General features: G+C 39.5%; 1 protein-coding gene across 2 annotated transcripts in view; it reads right to left on the reverse strand.

Annotated features, from left to right (window-relative positions):
* Positions 1 to 21,282, reverse strand: part of ERC1 (ELKS/RAB6-interacting/CAST family member 1) — a 271,003-nt gene that overhangs the window by 219,038 nt on the left and 30,683 nt on the right. For both annotated transcript variants that reach the window (XM_005421022.2, XM_005421021.2), the window contains exon 2: positions 1,411 to 1,827. In XM_005421022.2, the coding sequence (XP_005421079.1) occupies positions 1,411 to 1,827 (417 nt within the window). The remainder of the gene's footprint in view (positions 1 to 1,410; positions 1,828 to 21,282) is intronic.

A 21,282-nucleotide genomic window follows, 5' to 3' on the forward strand; every position in this document is an offset into this window, starting at 1 on the left:
ACGCAACCGCATTCCTCCAAAATTGCACAGCTCCTGCCAGCTTTTCATTTATGTTGCTGGACTTAGAGCAGAAACAAATGGAAGCCATTTGAGGCTCTTCCTGAAATAGTTACAAGAATTGGAACAGAATTATCATTGGTTGCTAAATAAAGGAAAAACTGTAGTGCAGAAACTCTGGAATCATATTATCTTCACTCCAGACACTCAAGAGATTACTGCTCTAAAAAAATAAATCTGGCCTAAATCTGGCTCAGAAATGCAATGGGCTCCAGCTTTCTTATATAAATGCTTATAAGAGCACAAGCACTATGGGTCAGGCCCTGGAAACATAGGAATAAGAGGTATTAAGAGGTATTTATGTGCTGCATACACCCATCTCAAAAAACTCTTCCAGGCCTTGCTTTCTTGACTTCTTAGAGAGGGGTCTTAAATCTTGTATACCCACAGAGCTTCCCAAAAAATGCTGAACCATGAGATAGATACCAATGTGCAGAACAGGTCATTAGAGTCATAAACGTGGTAGACATGGATAGCTAAGAATTCATGCCTTCAGTCGACAGATGTAAAATAATCTTCACACAGAATCTTAGCACTACTGAATCCATGTATACACATATATTTATCTGTGCATCTACACAATCCATGCTGAATTACCAGGCTTTTAGAAGTTAATATTCGATTACTTTAGGAGGCTGGTTGACAACAGGAAAACGCATTTAATAATATCAAGAAACGTAACGACATCGGCTACACAATAACTCATTTTCTTTCATTTATTTTCCTTTGTTTTACTAAAATATTTGCATTCTATATGGACTATATTTTGTTATAATTAGTTTAAAATTATCAATAGTGAAGAATATCTGCCACTGTACTCTTTTAGGGTACACTACTGACATAACAATAGTTTTTCTGTTTTCAGAAGGATGGTGAGAAGGCATTACACCTATGTGTGCAGCAGTGTCCCTTTAAGAAATCTCTTTTTTGGCTGTGCATCCAGGGCAGCTAATAGTTTTATCAAATACCCTTCACAGCAAGATGACTGTTTCCATGGAAACTGTTGAGCAATCATCCATTACTCTTGCAAAGATTTCTCTCTCTGCTCTCACCTAAATACAGGTAGCTACTTTCTCTCCAACAACAATAGAAGAAAAGAATTCATAACTCATTTTACAGGCTCTGAGACAATTTACCTCCAGAGTTTCCTATGGAGCCTACAGGGAAAGTGGGGCCCACAGCACAAAACCCCAAAAGGTACGTGCAGGGAAGCCATAAAGAAGTTTTAAAATGTGCACAAATCAAATGTAATGTAAAATACAGTTTATGGAGAGGATGGAAGATTCTTTCCTTACAACTGTGAAATGGATAGGAGACAGGAGTTTATGACTGGAGATGAGTTTGATCACTCACCTCTCTCAGCATGTTGTTTTCTTTCTCCTTCTGTTCAAGAAGGCTTTCCAAGTGGTGCACGTGCATCTCTGCCTCAGCCAACCGTCGTGTCCGCTCGTGGTCTTCCTCAGTGGCTTTTGCTGACAGACCTTTACTCTGCAGCATCTCCAGCAGCTTTTTGATGGACTCATCACGTGCATTCAGGGTCTGTTTCTGTGTCTCAATACGCAGTTCCATCTCCTCCAGGGTTTTCCGTAGCAGGAAGAGCTCCTTGGCCTGGCGCTCGTGCTCCGCGTGCAGCCGCTGGAAGTTCTCCTCTGTCAGCTCTGCTACCAAGGGTTCGCTGGTCCTGCTGCTGCTGTCCTGCTGGAACAACTGGTTCAGGTCCCTCTGGATCCTCAGCTCATCTTGGAGAGCCTGGATAGTCATCTGCATATGCTGAAAGAACAAACAAACGAAATCAGAGGATTCCCTCCACTGGAGAAATAAAGAAAACAGTATGAGCCACATCAGACCTCCTGAGCCACCAACCAAGAGGAAACCACAGTGCCAAGAGACCAACAATGGGTTTTTTAAAGCAGAATTGAGGTGGAACTGTGTTATACTACAGAAAGTTCAAGTTCCTCCTTCTATGCTTGGCAGAGGTTGCTTAACACTTAGAAGACTCTTGCTTGAGTGACTCTTCCACTTGCATCAACTTCAGACAGTGCCTGTTTCAAACAGGAAAATGTCAGCAGCTTCCAGCAACGTGTGTCATTACCCTTCCAAATGTTCACCTCCCCTATGGAACAATTATGCAGAAAAAGACCCAGAACTACTACAGGATTACTATCTTGGCAAAGCAGAGGGGCACAGTGCTATTAGAATTTTCATATTACCCACAAAATCTAATCACCTGTGAAGCCTCCCAAGCTCTTCAGCAGTAACTCTACACATAACACAGATTTCCCATTTGACTCAGAGAAGAAACTTCAGCTTGTAATGAAGAAACACAACTATAGAAAGCTGGATAAATGCTGCATAGAGAAAAGGGCCACATAACAAAATTTAATGCATGAGGATTTTAGCACACAAGTTACCACCTCACAAACAGGAATATGAAGTCAATCAAATGATCAGCAGTAATTTGTTGTTGTGCAAGACAATAAATCCTGTCTCAATGACTGAATACAGAGGGTTAATGTAATGGGACAATACAGGAGAAGCACAGTTTGCCCACAAAAACGTCCTCATTTGTATTTTGATAAATATATTTTTTTCTTCTCTGCAAGACAGAAGCATCAAACCAATAACAGAGAAGTACAAACACTGCACAAAGATTTGATTACCAGAAATGAGATGCACACTGAGTGATACATCTCCCTTAAGTGAGGCAGACATGCTTACAATGCAGTCTGAGTGTGAATAAGTCGGATGCACTGATCCCTGGGGTCTACATTTCTATTATAAAAACCAGTGTCTGATATACAGCTATTTCCAGTACTCACTAGGCTAAAGTACTAGAATAAGTTAGATTCCATGATCTAGCTGGATGCAGACACACAGTGGTGAGGTCTAAAATGTAAGGATGTGCAAAATTAATGCTTTCTATAAATCCAAGTACTTCATTTTACTCAAGTATTTGTAAAAGTAGAAACTAAGATTTGGGCTTAAGCATTACTCCAAGAATATGTTTATCACAATTCTTGTGTGAAATGCCTTGAAGATGTTAAAAAGCTGTCTGGACAGGGCCCTGGGCAACAGGCTCTAAGTGGCCTTGCCTGAGCAGAGGGGTTGGACCAGCTGACCTCCCACCAACCTCAAGCACACTGTGATTCTATGAAGAGACAGCAGACAGCATTTACAGCAGAGTTACTCACCTTTAATCTGTTTTAGAAACACAAAGGGTTCGTTTAGTTGTACAGAATGGCGCATAAAGGCAGTCTAAGCCCATTTTCTTTGCAGAAGTCAGTATTTTAGACCAAGTGCTTTCCCTCTATTTTGTTCTGGCCTAAGAACAGCTTTTCACAACCAAAATTGTTGTTACACTGTCAACTCACCTAAGGTCACACCGCCACTAAAGTGAACAGTCTTGCTATTTGTCCTTCCTTAGGTGGTTGGCACTGACAACAGGATCAAAACTTCACCTGATGGCTGAAAATCAGCCCCAGCAAACACCAAACAAAATGCCTTAGCAGCCACATCTCCAACTGAGTCGACAGTGTGGCTACATCAGTGCTGATTCTGGAGCAAGGAAGGGGTGGCAGGTGCTGCCAAGGAACTGGCAGAGAAGAAAATGGAAACATCCTTTACAGCGTCAGCATAAACTGAAATCAGCTTAAATGCAAAGCTCTGTGGTTGGTTTGAGATGCTGTAAATTGCCTTTTCTTCTACTTCAATAACACAATATCTGGAAGTTAGTAATTTGGTTAATCTACAGCTACACTTCAGGTTATACAATCTGTGTGACAACATAGCATGGGTATATTAGTTGAGAGAACAAGTAATTACTCTGTTCTAAAAGGTACATTCTGTTTATATATTGGGGCTGTTCAGATTTATTTTCAAGTAAGAGATGAAAAATATCTGAAGGGAATTAACCTGGACTTGCAAAACGATTTCAGAAATCACTTTCTTTTTAACTAAAGATCTCAACTTTCAGTTATTGACTGTGGTTTGGAGAAATGACAAAGTGAGAATGCCAGAACCACATTCAAGCCTTGAAACTGAGGCACTACAGGTAGGCAATCAAAACCACTACATCTGTTCAATTAATGCATGTTGGTTGAGCTGTAAGAGAAAACCTGCTGCACTCATTAAAATATTTGCCTCATTTCTACCTACACCCCACCAATAAAGTCAGTAGGACTACAACAGCAGTAGCGAGAAAATGTCCTCAAATTTTCAATTAAACAGTTACAATTAAACTGTTACAATTAAACAGTAACCCCACTAGTGAGAAAATGTCCTCAGATTTTGTTACAATTAAACAGTAACCCCACTAGATATAACTTTACAATTCCACACGAGTTAATTCCATTTGTATTTGAGAAGCCCTACTTATTCACAGCCCAGCTGTGTGTTGTTCCTCCAGCTAACAAACAAATTCCCACATGCTTCCACCTGGCTCTCCACACTCTGCTACTTCAGCATTTCCTTTCTCCCAGGCGAGAAAAGAGCTTCTTCTGAACAACCACATCATCGATCCAATGAAATTATTTCCTCTACTCAATGGTGTCTTGGAACCAAACTTGGGTTATTTATAAACATCAATGGCCTAAATCACCACACCAAATTCTTACATTTCTACCATCTGATCTGCTGTGAAATGTCATTTCAGGTTACATAGACAAGAACTGTGTCTCAGACCCACAGAAATCATTTCCCCTAAACATGGAAATGCTTCCCTGGAACTTTTGGGTCACTGAACCACAATCTATTACATGATTCAAATACATGATGTGGAAAAATAAAATTAATACCAGTGACAACCAGGACTTACTGATGTCCATCAGTCTGTGAAATAAAGACAAGGCAGTTTGGAATACCTGACAATTGGTCAGCAATTGCCTGGGATTCAATTTCCCAGGAAAAATGAAGAGGTGGAGTTAGCAGAAAAGTTAGAGCTGAGCTTAGAAATAACTCCACTGTTTTCTGAACTGCTGCTTAGTCAAAAACAAACTTGATTATTAAAGGTAACTGGAAAACTGTTAAACTGTTTTCCTGTTAAAGATAACTGGAAAAAACGCCACAGAGAATTATTCTGCGCTTCTGACACCCACTCTTTTCCAACATACAAAACATATGCAAAATGGGTTCTTTCCTCTGCTTTCCAAAAATTTTTTATGATTCTCAGAATACTAAAACAATATTCTTTACTAGCTGGTATCATAACTAAACTACTTCTTCAGTTAAAATTTCTTGCCTCCTATATAATGTCAAAGAAAACATAATTTTCCCCCGGGAGGTGCAGACAAGCTTTACGAACATCTCATCCATTGTTTAGACTTCACTTTTAAATCAGCAACTATCCTAGAAAGGCAAAATATTTCCCAAGTTCATGCAACACTAGCCACTGAATTAATTTCTAAGACTTGACTAGAGATCTCAAGAAAATTGAAAAATACTGTTGAAATAGTCCTATCTAGAAATAAACATGTAAAAATACCTTTAATACCACTGAGCTTCATTATGCCATACTCTACTAAGTAACAATCATGCTTTTGTGAAACAGTTTAACGCAGGCAATGTAATTAAAATCAAAGCAATTATTTTTTGTACTTAGCTTGAAATTTATTGCTCTTATCTCGAATCCTGAGGATTCCCTGGTTTTTTCAAGTAATGAAAACTAGACTTTAAGCCTCACTAGAAAAATCTTGAGGATTCCCTGGTTTTTTCAAGGAAAACTAGACTTTAAGCCTCACTAGAAATTATAACTACATGTAAAAATCACAGAGGTATTTTTGTGAGCACAGTTCTCGAGTTATGGTTATGTCCAATGAATGTTTTCTCTTGACAGAGCTAAGCACCTTCAGGATCATCTCAAACAGAAGTCCTAAAAGGACATGGTGTACACATAACCTCTTACACCAGGTGTTCCTCTGCCTCCATTACTTCCAGGGGTCAATTTACCAACCAGGCTCTGCATAGAGACAGAGTTTGACTTTTATCCAGTAGACCAAAATTTACATCTTTAAGCAGCAGAACACAATTCAATCTTTGCCTCCAGCTACCAGGACTCAAATTCACCTTTCCCACACCTTGGCAGATTGGTGAGCTTCCAGCCTACGGTGTGAGTACAGCCCATGATGGAGAAGTTCCTGGTTTTTGGTTCCCAAAGCTGTCCTGCTGCTGCAGTCTCAGGGTAATCATTCTCACTGCACCTACAGCTGTACTGGTGAGAGCTGCAGGCTGCTCCTTTCATCTCTCCCTGTTAAAGCTTTTCTTTTTTGCATAAAATATTTAAAGATTCAGTAGGTCTGACAGAAAGTATTAAAGAGAGCACAGCTTCTTATTCTAATTGGTAGAACACATAACAGAAAGACCTGAATAGCAATACTTCCAACTAACTTAAATGTTTATCATCTCACCATTCCAAAGGAAGTGGGGGATGTGCATTTTAACTTTTTCAGTCAGAGAAAGAAATTTAATTGATATTCTACAGCCAGTACCTGTAGTCTAACCCTACAATTTAGATCAAAAGGAGGCAGCCACTGCTACTACCATGATTCTGAAAAAAAGGATTAAATTGTGATATGCTTTTTAAAGAAAGGATTTCCAAACTCATCTTTGCAAGACAGAGCATGACCTACCAAGCTACAGTTTAATATTCCAATATGCATTTGTTCATTTGGGTTTGGATGCCTGATTTAGATTATTCATACTGCAGATACTGTCTGTGTAACTACTGTAATCAGACATACAACTTATCCCATATTTTATTCAAGAAGTCTAAATGCCTAAATTAGGCCTCTGGGCTCTGCAAGGCACCTAGTCATCAAACACTTCCATAGTTAAGTTCCCCTTAATCTCCTCTATTTAAATTCTAAGTAGGTTAAACCGAGAAAATTCCTTTCATTTTGGAACACCAAGAAAAAATACAGTACATTTAAGAGAAGCCTGAAAAAATCAGCAAAAATAAACAGAATGTCTCTTTCCCAGAAACAAGGGAAAAACACAACATGCAATTATGTGACAGTGTCACAGAAATGTGTCACAATGAGGTGAGGAACTATGGTTACATTCTGCAAAACTCAACCACTTTAAAAAAATTTCTCTGACACTGGGAGAACACTGAAGACTCAATCATGAGCAAATGACTGTAGGGTAGTGATAAGGACAGGGAGAAAAAGAGAGGTCCTACTAAAATATTTAGTGGTGTGAAAGCTTCCGCCTGGAAGAGAGAGGCTCAAGCTCTTACTCATCTTCATATGACTCAAAGGAGGCTCCAGTCAGGAAGCAATAAAGATGTTCTTGGGCGGGTCTCTAACAAGTTACACTTACAGAAAGGACTGAGACAGTTTCTGCTTTGCACAAATACTGACTGACTTCAAAATTCAAGCTTGCATTCCTCACATGTCTGTGTCATAATGGGAAGAGCATCAGGGACTTGGTTCAAATTAGCCAAGAGACCCCTTAGCAACTCTCACACTGTATTTCCTGCTTAGGGTAATCTCATCTCACTCTTAACAAATTCTTTATCAGAAATTCCACTCCACAGGAGGAAAAAAAAACCCCAAAACAAACAAACAAACAAACCACCACCCTAACAAGAGTTCTGCTGAAATCAGCAGATTTAATAAAAGCTTCTTATAAAAGTATTACTGAAACATAGGATATTCCTGGAAACATCTTGGTCACTTCTACTGTTAACCCACAAAGCCAGTACATTCAGCGCATCCTGTACTGAATGAGCTTTATGATGCACGTGTATTTGGCATTTTCTGCCAATCTGCTCAGCCACCAGGCTGCTCTTCATGTAGAAACCACCACCATGCTTGGACACACACAGCACAGGTGTGCTGCTTTTGGCTGGGATAGAGGGTTATTTCTCTCGCTAGTGGCTGGTATGGGGCTGTGTTTTGGATTTGTGCTGAAAACAGTGTCGATAACTCCGGGATATTTTGGTTATTGCAGAGCAGGGCTTGCTCAGAGTCAAGGCCTTTCCTGCCTCTCACCCCAGCCTGCCACTGAGTGGGCTGGGGGAGCACAGGGATTTGGGGGGGGATTAAAGGCAGGACAGCTGATCCCAACCCACCCAAGGGAAACCCCAGACCAGGTGATGCTGTGCTCAGCAGTACAAGCTGGGGGAAGGAAGAGGAGCATGGGATACTGGATTTATGGCATCTGACAGCTAAAATCACCATCACTTCAGGATGGAGCCCGGCTTTCCTGGAAAGGGCTGGACACCTGGCCTGATGATGGGAAATAGGGAATGAATTCCTCATGCTTTACCTAATGAACCTAATAAACTCTATCTGAACCCACAAGTTGTCCCACTTTTACCCACCAGGGAAAGATGAGTGTCTTTGTGGTAGTTAATTGCTGGCTGTGGTTAAACCACAACAACACGTTTCCTTTTTTTATTATATATCACATAGTTCTGTATTTATTTTTTAGGATTAAACTCAGGAATAAAAAACCACAAAATTTTTAAAAAGAAACAAATGTAATTTGTTAATCAAGCAAAAACTAAGTTTTGGAAGATGCCAGTTTACAGCTACTCTGTCCTAAGCCAATTATTTTTATTTCTGGCAAAGACAGACAAGGTACACAAAAGCTTTTAGCTACAAAAGGCACTGCAGGTCTGAAATATATTTGTAATACCTATAAGAACTGCCTCACTTTTGTTTTTAGTTCACCATGAGTAAAATGCTATTTCTCTAGAAAGGAAAGATACAATAATTATATATATTTTATTTCAGAAGGAAAATTCTGTAAGGTCTGTTCGTCAAATGTACATCACCAAAAATGAGAATGTAAATGAAAAAACAGTGTTTTTCTTGCCAGCAAATTCACATGCACAAACTTTTCCATTATGACAATAACTCTCATGTTTCTTACAACAAAAGCATTTCAAACATTTATAAGAGTATGAACCACACTCAGATCAAAACAGACCACATGAAAAATGGTAGAGGAGAGGATTTGGTCACTGTGTGAAATCACTCCCTCCCCATGTTCAAAGAGTTAAAGTTTTGGCAGCATTTCTGGGAAATGGATTCTGCTGAATGCCCTGCAGAAGCAAAGGCCTGGCTGTCTGAGGGAGTCCCTGCTGACATTCAGCTGCAGCCCACGCAAAGACTTTGGGAAAAGGGCTAATGTCAGGTGTCCAGCAGGGCTGCGAAGAAACAGAACTTGCTGATTCCAGAAATGCTACATATTCCCTCTAAGATGGATCAGGGGCTTCAAAACCCTGATTTAAATGGAAATGAGTGGGTGATTTTTATAGAGTTAAGCTTAGGTACAAAATACTGCTATGATTTTAATAGGATTTCATTTGTGAGAGTCAAAGAAAGGGACCTGTATTTTAAAGACAACCTTATGTTGCATTATCTCTGAGACAGCAGAAGGGCAAGATGGTAAAAAAGTGCTATAGAAAAAGCGTTTAAATTGTCAGTAATATATTTGTCAGCTGAACTAGACTCCCACAAAATGACCCATTTAAAGGGGCAGTGTGCAGCAGCCTAATTCCTTTACTCCTGTTTGTACAAAAAAACCCCAACAAACCCCAAACAAGCCTGCAGGAATTAATTTAGAGTTCTAAAGGATGCATATCAGAAACAGCCTGCAATGCAACCAACTCATCCACAGTGCACAAGCACATCCATGAAAAGGCTGCAAGGTAAAACAGAGTAAGTGCAGTACACAGCTCTCAGTGCTAAAAATCCACATGCAAGATTTTATCTGTGGTAAACGTGAAGCAGCTTACCAAGGATAAAGGTAGGCTGTTTCTATGGTCAAAATATAGATGTGGGCAGTTTCTACAGAATAACTCACGCACATTACAAACAAAACTTATTCTAAAAATAATTTTGTGCACATTCTAAATATTCTAAAGAAATTTGTGCACATACCTGTGTGGTAAGAATCAAAATTCTGATTAGGCATAGACAAACCTGTTAAAATCCTAAAAAGCACACATTTACCAGTTTTTTAGCTATGAATATAATTCTGACAGTTCTCTGACTTCCTAAGGGAATTTGAGCTCTCTGTCAGACACCAGAAATGGTCTAGTAGGCAACTAGAACTCAAAGGAAAATAATTTTTGAAGTCATATCAGTAAGCCCCAGCTACTCTGTGTTTACATTTCCAAAGGTAGGTACTTCTACATCAGTAGTTTACTGTGCTTCAAAAGCTTTTGCTCATGCAAATCTTCCAAGAATCTACATTTCACACCCTTTGAATGTCAGCACGCTATGATCCTGGAACTAACAAACTGGATTCTTTTTAAGTGCCCCTTATCTTTCTTGAGAATAAGCATTTTGGGATTAGGGCAAATATTTGGAATTTCTCACAGAATCGACAATTTACATACTGACTTTAACTTCTGTTTCCCACCAGGCTGTCCAAATTGTGTTAGTGTTACATTACTTAAACACCATGTTTTATTTATTTACAGATATGAGCTTTGATTTTTTTATTCTTATGCTGCTAAAGAAACAGCATATTTGCATATTTGCAGTTTCATACACTGCAATAAGATAACACTCTGCAGATTCTGTCTCCCTAGTCTGGCAAGCATAAAGTTTCTTTTGTCACAAACTGTGTTGATAAAATGGATGTTTGTGCACGAGGTTTCTGTTAAAAAAATTAAAAGCCAATACTCAAACATCAAACTAATCTATATTCAGGCCAGCCATGACAGAACTTAACAAGTTCAATCTTATCCCATTTTGCATGTGTAGAAAACACACCCAATTTCACCCAGAGTACAGATTACTTCTAGATTGCATCTGTGAAATAGGTGCTAAAGTGCGAAATTCAGCCTCTGTGAACCTCTCAGCCCATGAAAGTAATTATAAATTATTATGGCACTTATGGGAAAGAGAATTTTAACATTTACATATGTATGAAAGTCTAATATTTTCAAATTAATAGCATCTATATGAAAGATGACTCATTTGTTAATAGATTAGGAGCTTTTCTGCACAAATGTATTATTAGTCACTTCAATTAGGGAGGTCAGCAAATCCATCTTTCCATTAGCTGATGCAAGGAGTCAGTCCAAGATAAAAGGTGCTCTGCTACACAACCTTTGATTTTGTGTTCAGTACTTTCCAACACATCAGCATACATCAACAACATGCTCTAAAAAGGAAAAATAGCTGCTGATTTCTAGTAAGAGAGCACTATATGAAAAATCAATGCACAAGAAAGCTGCTGATTACTTTACCCACATCACCCATCTCACCCAGATTTAAATCAACTTCTACACTAGTTGGTTTGGAAAGATCACAGTATAAATCTCAATGAACATATCCATGTGCCACACAAAGATATTTTGACCAATAACTTTGGTAAAAAAAAAAAAATTGGTCAAATTCCAATAATTTTGAACAACAGCATTTGCATGCATAAGCCAATTGCCTCTCATCTAAGAATATAAAGCTGGGAGTAGACTGGATCTTTAAAGCTTGATGAGCAGTTCAAGATTGTGACCGCTATATTTCAAGTAATAGTTTCTGAATTAGGACTGAATATTTCAAATAACTAGTTTTAATGTAAAACAGCAAGTTTTTAACTTCTGCTTGCCCACAGCACTACAACACTCTGTTCTTCCTGTCAGTCTGAAATGTGCTCTTCACCTACAAGCAACAGTGGGAGACCCAATGCTCAGAGACTGTGGAGTGGTGACTACAGCAGAAAGTGTTTTTTCCACACTGTGCCTCCAGAAATAGAGTTCTTAGCAAAAACAAAGTATTTGTAAGCCCCATCACACTGAACTATCAAACCTGGACAGCAGCTCACCAGCAATCTGCAAACACTGAAATTTACTGATGGTTTGTTTGCCAGCTATTTTAATGCATTTTCTTGAGAAAGGAAGACATCAGATGATCAGGTATGGCCATAAATGTGAGAATACTGCACACAGGACTTGAAGCAATACAGCACCTGATATTCAGGATCTCATAAACAACATTTGGCTGTATTGAGACATGCGCAAAGTTCTTGCTAATGGAATCTCTGCCCAATGTTTAACCATGACAGAGAGAACCAACAGCCAAAACAGCCTCTCAGCTGCACTGCCCATGGGTGCAATGAGGCTTTGCCACCTTACTCACAATCTTCCTTGAGATGATTAGATGGCAACACTGCAAGGCAAAAGTTCTTAGGGAGATGATTATAGTGCAGAGGCCCTGTATTGTCCCACAACTCATCCCCCGTTTCACTACAACATGGAGCCAAATTTACTATGTCACGATCATGCCTCTTGTTCTGCTTGTTCACAGTCTCTCCAATGTGCCTTCACTAACTGCAATCTATCCTACTCAGAATTTTAACTGCTGCATCTTCTCACATTTGCTTTATCATCAATTCTTCAGGGACAGCAAACCAAGCCTCCTGGAAAAGTGTTTGCACATGGTTTTCTTGTTTTAAGCCACAATAAAGAACAACTGCAAACCTTCCTCTTCAGTCAAAAATCCAAAAGGCCTAAAACGATTGCTGAAACAAGAACAGTTCCCAGGTATATCATCAGCTACTGTAGAGGACTACAGTATGTGCACTGCTACATACACGAAAACAAAAAAACCAAACAAAACCAAAATCAATTCATTCATTGTCCCTTCTTGAAGTAAAAACTATGGGCCTTTTTGAAGTTATCAATGCACTACAGCCAAATAAAATGACAGCGATTATTTTAACACTATTTTGCAAGATTATAGTTTGAAGTTGTCACAATTAAGACAAGTTGTTGCCAGAAAGAAGATATGCATCCCTTCCATCTCTGCAACTTCTTTTCATTTTCTTTGAAATGTAAGGAGGAAGAAAATAGGAATCTCTTCAACAAAATTTACAGAAGCAACAATCACAGACAAAACTCAAATAAATCTGTGGCTTTTGACATGATACATGGTATTTTAGCCCTCTGCCATGAACTACTGGCTACACTCACAAAGGAACAGATTTGAAAATCATATTTTCTGGATATGTCAAGTCTCACCAAGTACAATTCTGGGAAGACAGGCAGTTCAAATGAATTACTAGAATTTCAGGATAAATTTAGAATATGGCTGCAGCAATCACTGTCCCTGTGAAAGAACATGTAAAAAACCCTCTGATCAAAATGTTCTGGCACTTACCCTCATGTTGAAATGACAGCAGCACCTCTGACAGCAAAGCAGAACACAGCACATTACACTGAGTTCTAAAGGAGCTTTGTGTGACTTTCAGGAGGCTAAGCAGCTTTCAGAGATAAGCAACAGAAAAGCATTAAGAACTTGAGTAGCTCTGGAAATGGGAAGGCCTAGCACAACCCACCTTAACAGAAGTGGTAGATGCAGTGATGGATGCAGCTTTGCAAGTACAAATTCAAGTATGTTCATTATTAAGATCTTTACTAGATGCTAAAATGTGATGAAAAATACCCAAACAGAAAAGTTTTTCCATTCAGGAGACTGGTTCTTTGCCACAGACACCTTCCTGCTAGGTACAAGGATTCTCAAAGCACGAGGCAATTCCCTCTGGCAGCAGTGCTCAGTCACCCACCACTGAAGACATCAGGTGGAGTAAGCTGAACTCCTAGCAGGCATCAGAAATCCATCTGTTCAGAATGTGAGCTAGACAAGCTAAAATGAGTACCTACAACAGCACTGACAGCTAGAATGACTTTTGTCAGTGAAAAGCTTTAGTACTGTCCTGTCTAACCTTGCACATCACTCTTGGAATCGAGGGAATAGAGAAGAACATAAAGGAGATCTGACTTCATGGCAATAAATATAAAACTATCCAACACTGAATATTATTGCATTGCCCATGAATACAAATGGACAGTTGGTATAGACAGCGTTGACAAAATCATTTAGAGTAAATCTCTCACTGAACAAACAGTGGCTTTTAATAAATCTTTTCAGAAGCTGCTTACTCATGAATTAGTACTACATGGCCATTCAAGCAGTTTGTCAGGCTTCTTGCAGAGCAATGACTGAACTCTTGCCTCTATAGACCAGGTGGAGAATACATAAATGCTCAAGATCTGCAGTAACAGAGACACGTAGCAGATACTCAAGATCTGCAAAAATGGATAGAAATGCTGGGCAATAAAGTCTTTTTGGTTCTTTATGCAGGCCATCCTGTAACCAAGTGCTCTGCATTTAAACACTGTTCAGAGAAATATCTAAATCTGCTGATAGATCTGTATGAACAGCTGTCAAGACAGAAAGCAGAATGGAATTCCTTGTGTTGAGTTCAAGGCATCAATCCACCAAGTGTAGTAAGAGCTTACCCTTGTCTGAACACAGATAAGTCATCTCAGAGCTACAAGTTTCTAAGAGTCTGGTAATTCAGAACTGAAAATAAAAAAAAATTGAAAAGGGCTTGTAGCATTGAAAATCTGGAACACTCACTTGTCTAGTATTAGACATTTCATTTAAGGGCAACACAACAAGCTGGCTCTGAAGACCCAAATTCTACTCAACTCTTGGGCATTTTTGGGGACCTAGAAAGAATTAGGGAAAGGACTCTCTCTTCTTCATCCATCTCAATGCAAGGCCAAAGGAAAAATGGCTGTTCTTACCTAAATGCTAAACTTAAGGCACTTTGCTGTGCTTTCCCAGAGAAAAAAACTCATACGTTAATTAAAAGCAGAGGTTGGCTCTTTTTTTAATCACTCAAATGGATGCCTAGATTAGGTTTACTTGAGAGAAGATTCATACACCTAATTAGCACAGAAACCCTGAATGCATTACTAAGAAACCACTCCACAACCCTGGATTTCATACTCCCTGCACTCCTTTTAGATTTCACCTAACATTAACATATGTTTTACTCATCATTAAAACACTTTCCTGGCAACACTTTTTTGAGATACTTTTGCTGTAGAGATTCATGACTGGTTAAAGGATAAGGAGCACATGAAGTGTTCTTCTTTCTCCTTTCATTTTCAGGGAATGAGGAGGAAGAAACAGGAAGAGCCAGCAGATCAATACCTGGCTGCGAGCCTGCTGTCACTGGCAGGATTTTGCCTTTTTTAATTATAGATCAGTTTACATGACAGCAGGCCTGCTGGCAAGAGCCAGGGTACACCTGTCTCAAAGGGGAAACAGGATCTCTGCACAGGAGCCAGCAGGGCTCATTGAGAGCTCTCAACCACATTGGAAGGGGGAAGGGAAAACAAAGCAGCTCACTAGAGATGAGCTGGGGGCAGCACTGGTGAGGTTCTGTCTGCTGTCAGTGCAGGGATGGGATGGAGATCCACACAGGAGTGAAGATGCAGGTTCCTCATGTGCTAGAAACCACACAATGAAGCACCTGAGACTGGTCACACCAGAAATAGAGATGGTGCTGTCCAGGGAGGAGCAGTGGAGATGATGGAGGGTCTGAGAACAAGTCCTGTGAGGAGCAGCTGGGGAAGCTGAGCCTGGAGAAGGCTCAGGGGACAGACACCTCATGGCTCTCATGGTCACCTGAAGGGAAGGTGAAGCCAGGTGGGGATCAGGCTCTTCTTCTGACAAGTGACAGGACAAGAGGAAATGGCTTCAAGTTGTGCCAGGGAGGTTGGATATTACAGAAATTTCTTCACTGGAAGGGTTGTCACACATTGGAATGGGCTGCCCCGAGCCAGTGGCAGTTAAAAGATGTGTAGATGTGGCACTTGGGGACATGGCTTAGAGCTGGGCTTGGCAGTGCTGGGTAAGGGGTTTTGTAGTCACAGTCAGTAATTTGTTCACTTTTTCATTCAGATTTTGTTTTTCTGTGGAAAACCTCATTAAAATCCTAATATACAATGTCAATAAAGGACAACTGGTACCATAATATACTCTGCTAAAAATAAAACCCCATTATTTGGTTATTTTTACCAGAAAAGGATAGAGCCAATCCTTTTGATTAAACTGCCACAAACAGTTCAAAAAATGAAGAAATGAAGTTGTGAAAATGAAGCAGCAATTCAACTGTTTTAATTTAAGTAAAAGCAGTTGAAAAAACAGCTTGTTGTTAAATAATTTAAAACCTAACATAGAATAGGTGGAAAAAAGCACTCTTAAAAAAGTAAATCGCTACTTGAGCTAGTAAAGAGTGATTTATAAACTCAAACCTCAGCTACTGTCAGAGGAGAATATATAATGGAGACTAAAAACATTAAAAATGGCCTCTTTCCTTGGTAAAGACTAAATAATTTTTTTAAAAGCTCGGGACAACAGCCAAGCAAATAATGCAACTGCATTTCTTTGAGTAAAAAATCACCATCCTATCACTTTCTAACCATTGCTTCCCTCAAATCCTTTGGACAGCAACTGTCATATTTATGTATGTGCTAGGATAACCAGAATAATACACCACCAACCCTGAAACACAGCCACAATATAAATAGCGAATCAAACTGTTTCAGCAGAAAAGGATTGAGAGCAATAAATAATGAATGAATAAAAGCTTTCAAGAAACCATTCCCATGGTCTAAAAGGTCTGAGCACAAGATTTGTATGGAGAGGTGGTAATTCTACCAGCTGATAAACAGGAAACACCTCTCAGAGCACGCCTGTCCTTCATTAGGCTTTGCTGGTTTTGTATTAAATCTCTGAAACTGTCAAGCAGCAAATAACAAATTCAATGCATTAATATTGGTTATGTGTTTTAAAATTACTGTTTTGTCTAGCCTATGATCTTTAGAATTCAGTACTGGTTTACTGCATATTGTATTTTTCCCCTTCCACACCCACATCTCTGCCCAGTATCCCACAGACAACTGACTCAGAGGTGCCAGTTAATGGAATGAACTCCTTCCATAATACCTCCCCTTACCTACAGCTGCCAGCCAGGTTTATTTCCTACTGAAACTGAGCAACATTAACTCAGAGCAAAATTTCTTATTCTGTTCTCAGCTTGAAAGTTGCTGCTTATGTCCTTTTTCTAATGTTTTACTTCTCTACAAGCCCTGCTGTAGTCTCCAGCTTCTCCTTGGAGATGTTTCTTCCCTCCAAAAAAGGGGTGGGTATTGACACAAAGATAATCAGAATATTTAACTGTACCCTGAAAAAGCTGTGCTAGGTAGGACAGGACTGGTACAACTTAGTAACAACCTCTAGTATCTATTTAAAAGAAAATACAATAGGTCAAAGACTGCTGCTAATACGAGGTTTCTATCTGAACTGTCTTCCAGAACACAAATAATTTCCTTGAAACAAATCTGTGCATTACTGATATAATAATGAACAGCACTTAGACACAATGGTGCCTAGACACTACATACCTTAATTTTCCCAGAAGACAGACTGACAGCCTTACTGGAAAATTTGATAATTTATTTGGAGGAAGAATTTAACCCTCTAAATCTCTGTGCACCACTCTCCTAGCAGCAGTGAGTCACTGCTGTCACCAATTGTCACACAATAACCTTCCTGTGCCTCTCTGCTGCTGGCACTGGCAGTGACTCACCAGAGGCTCCACTCAGGCCAAGAATTCCTGGGATGCAGCTTCTGTGCCCAGCAGGGAGCAGCTCTCTCAGCTTCACACATTCAGCATCCCCAGGTAACAGCCATGGTACCCCACATCCTGCCCCTCTGCCATAAAAGAGACTACTCAACCCAAACTAAAGCCCTGGGTACATTCTGACGCTACTAAAATAAAAACATGGGATTAAATCTTACAACGAAGATATTTATGGATCCTCTTACTTCTCTCCCTCCTCACAGCAGAATCTGCATGAGGGACCCTAGTTCAAAAGATAAAACATTTGTCTTAACTAACCACATTTAAGGTTCCTAATGAGAAGTTTCAAAGACCCTCAATTTTTCCTTGGCGCGTCTGCTCTAAAAACATCTTCAGTGAAGGGACATAGCACAAACAGTAAGTCACTAAAAATAAACAACTGTGCTGACACAGTGTCTTAAATGAAAAATCAAGTATTCTTCATAAGCTATTTTAATAGAAAAAAACCACAGTTTTGTTAAATTAGTCTGACAGAAAAATTCCTTTTATTACTTAGAAAAAAGTAACACAAGAACCTTGACCCCTTCAAAACAAACAGGTCAACTTAAATATATAAATAGATAACTGCTGAGTAATGAATCCAAAGCTGAACCAATGACTCCATTGATCCATTCAATCCATTTGTTACCTTCTGAACATTGCTACAAAAGTGAACACTAAAATTTATCAATAAAGCATTTCCTTTCCCAAGACAGAAATAATTAAACTAGAAATAACTTAAAAATATACTGAATTACAAATTACTGTAAAATTAAATCAAACTACAAGTTACTGTAAAAATACATTGGAAAATATGACAAAAAAATTTAATAGATGTACTGAAAAAATGTGAAACTTTGGAAGCATCTGTGTTACATGGAAAAAGGTACTTCAATATCCTCAGTTCCTGCTTACCTATCAAATCTTAAGAAATGTGTTTGAATCTCACCATATATTTCAGAAGTATTTGTAATATTTCTAAAGCACATTGCCCATGTATAAGCAGTACTCCTCACGGGCAAGACTGGCTACAACTGAAAGGAACAAAAATCTAGAGAAAATACCAAAGTGTTGAGGAGTCAATTTCTTGATTTCAGTATTAAGACCAACTCTAGAAATCACAAATAAAGCTCCTGAAAAATCCTGAAAACTGATTCTCTTATGAGAAATAATGAGAAGAGTTCCTACATAGGTCAAGAAGGTATGAAAACAGAATTTCCCAGTTAGCTCTTTTTTCATGGATCCTGATTATACTGGAAAACCAACAAGAAACATCAGCCTCACACTGGACTTTGGCTTTCTGGCTGGCTTTCCTGAAAAAATCACCTCCCACTCTTGCATGGGAGATTCCAGTCACCCCTCTTCTACTCACAGTGAGTTTAGTAACTGCACAGCGTGGTCAGTAAGAGCAGAGCCAGCCCAGACCACGTGTTTGCATCTATTTACAGGAGAATGATGCAAGAAAAGTGCCCACAGGCAGTGTAAGAGAAGAAACAGCTCAGTTCTCAAAGCTGAACTCCCGTGGAGTGTCCCAGGAGTGTAAAGACACAGAGTTCAGTGCTTCCCTGCCTGATTCTGCTTTGCCAGGGAAGAGGCAAAGGCTAAAACACTGTGCTACTCCTCTGCCAGGAAAACGTATCAACACTCAAATTTTTATTCAATAGCTACGCCTTCTTTCTAGTAATGGGAACTTTCTTATTCTCCTTGCCAACACAGCTCTGCATGTGAAGCTAAAGAGATGACTAATCCTTATTAGCAGCATTTTGTCTGAAGCACTCAAAGCAGACACTGCTAACCCTAAGGGAACCTCCCAAGTACCCCCCACAAATGCTCAACTTCCACCTCTTGATCATGAAAAGCCTTCATGCTCCTCCCAGTAACCACTTTCCCCTCGATAATGTGGATATCCCTGTTTTAAAGGGATACTGTGAGAACAAGAGCTCCATAAAAGTAGATAGCATATACAGGAGGTGAACATAAATACAGAATGAACATTTCAGATACTCTCCATTCACAGTTCCTGTTTTCTTTAAATCATTGTCCATGTGTATCACCACACTAGAGGAGGCTGCATGAAGTACCTGTATATTCCCATGGATGGATTACTAGAAAGTCCTAAGACTGGACAGTTACAGCTTTTCTGCTGCCTGGACACTTCCTTTAGTATCCTGCTTTATAAATGTATGAATGAAAGAGTACTTGCTGCTCTGCAGGTCTCCCAAAGGGTAATTTTTCTGAAATGCTACAGATAGTGTTTGTCCCCACACTACAAATTTCTCTCTGTGCTCTATTACAACATGCCCCAGTGACCCAGAAGAACACGCTCTGAGGAGGAATTGTCAAACCCAGAGTGTTCTCACTGGGAAAAAAAAATAACAACAACAATAATAATTTTAAAAAATTCAAAGGGCCATGTTTTTAAAAAGACCAAGTTCTACGTAAATATGATGATGAAACTCATTAGAAGGTAGCTCATGCAATGCTGTGTCTGGTAAGGATAAACAGGATATTTTGATAAAGGCAAAGAAAAATCCTTCACAAAAAGTACAACTCAAACTACCTGGGTTTCAGGCTTCAGGTATGTACAAAGTTCAACTGTACACTGAAGGGACAAGGCAGAGGGCAGAAGAGGATCAGTCCTCAGGTGTCTAAATTTCTACAGTGCAGTCTGCTGAGATTACAGCTATTAATGCACCTCTCCTGTGGACAGATAAAAGATGCCTTGAGCTCAAATGGTCAGTCTACCCCCAATACATGTCTCATGAGCCACTGTGGGTTTCCATCACTGACTTCTGGCACCCACCAACTAACAGCACAAGACAGAACCACGGGACAGCCAGGGCTGGAAGGAACCTCTGGAGATGCTCCATTCCAGCACCCCTGCCAAGGCAGAGTCACAGAGCAGGTGACACAGGAATGCATCCAGGAGTTTGGAATGTCACAGGGAGACTCCACAACTGTTCCACTGCTCTGCCACCCTCAGTGTAATGAAGTTCTTCCTCATGCTGAGGTGAAAATTCTTGCGTTTTAGTTTATGACCATAAATTCTGAAGAAGACAAATATCAAAGGTTATTTATTTACTCCAAGACCGTTGGTATTTCATAACTGCATTCCATCCAGATAGTAATTAAGAGTTAGTAATCAGCTACATTCATTTAGCACAATTTAGATATTTGTAGCAAATACATTTGCTAATGAATAGATTAAAATTTTAAAAAGTTCAGGGCATGGAGACATTTACCAGATGCTAAATCTCAAAAATACATGTAGGACTCCTACTGAGTCAATCAGTTGATCAACCAACCCAGAACAAGAGACAACACCTGGTCTGAAATGCAGCACTTACATCCTCAGGAAGGTGCTTATTTCAGTTAGAGCAGCAGAACTTCTTTAGACATTCTAATTAAATTTCTGAATGAAAGAATCAGCAACAGGAGAATTTCAATTTGTCTGGACAGCACAGAAGACTTCAACAAGACTCTCAATTATAAATACTAGTACCACATCAGGATTAATTTCTCCTTATGCACACAAACTGAGGCATGGGAGATGCAGAGACAAACCACCCAAAGCAGCACATCTCACCTGGAGGCAGCTCTTCGTTGTACCAGCTGCATCTCCTGCCAAGGAGATGTGGGGTAGAAATGCTCTGAGATTGAGTTTGGGCACAAATGGATTAAGGAGGTTTCTCTTCTAATTCTGTGCACTGCTCTCTCATAAGCCATTTATAATGGTGTTATTTCATGTTTAGTCACAGTGTTTATTTACTTTTAACAAAGGATTTGTGA

The sequence above is a fragment of the Geospiza fortis genome, unplaced genomic scaffold (assembly GCF_000277835.1).
Source record: "Geospiza fortis unplaced genomic scaffold, GeoFor_1.0 scaffold10, whole genome shotgun sequence".
In the NCBI taxonomy this organism is placed as follows: domain Eukaryota; kingdom Metazoa; phylum Chordata; class Aves; order Passeriformes; family Thraupidae; genus Geospiza; species Geospiza fortis.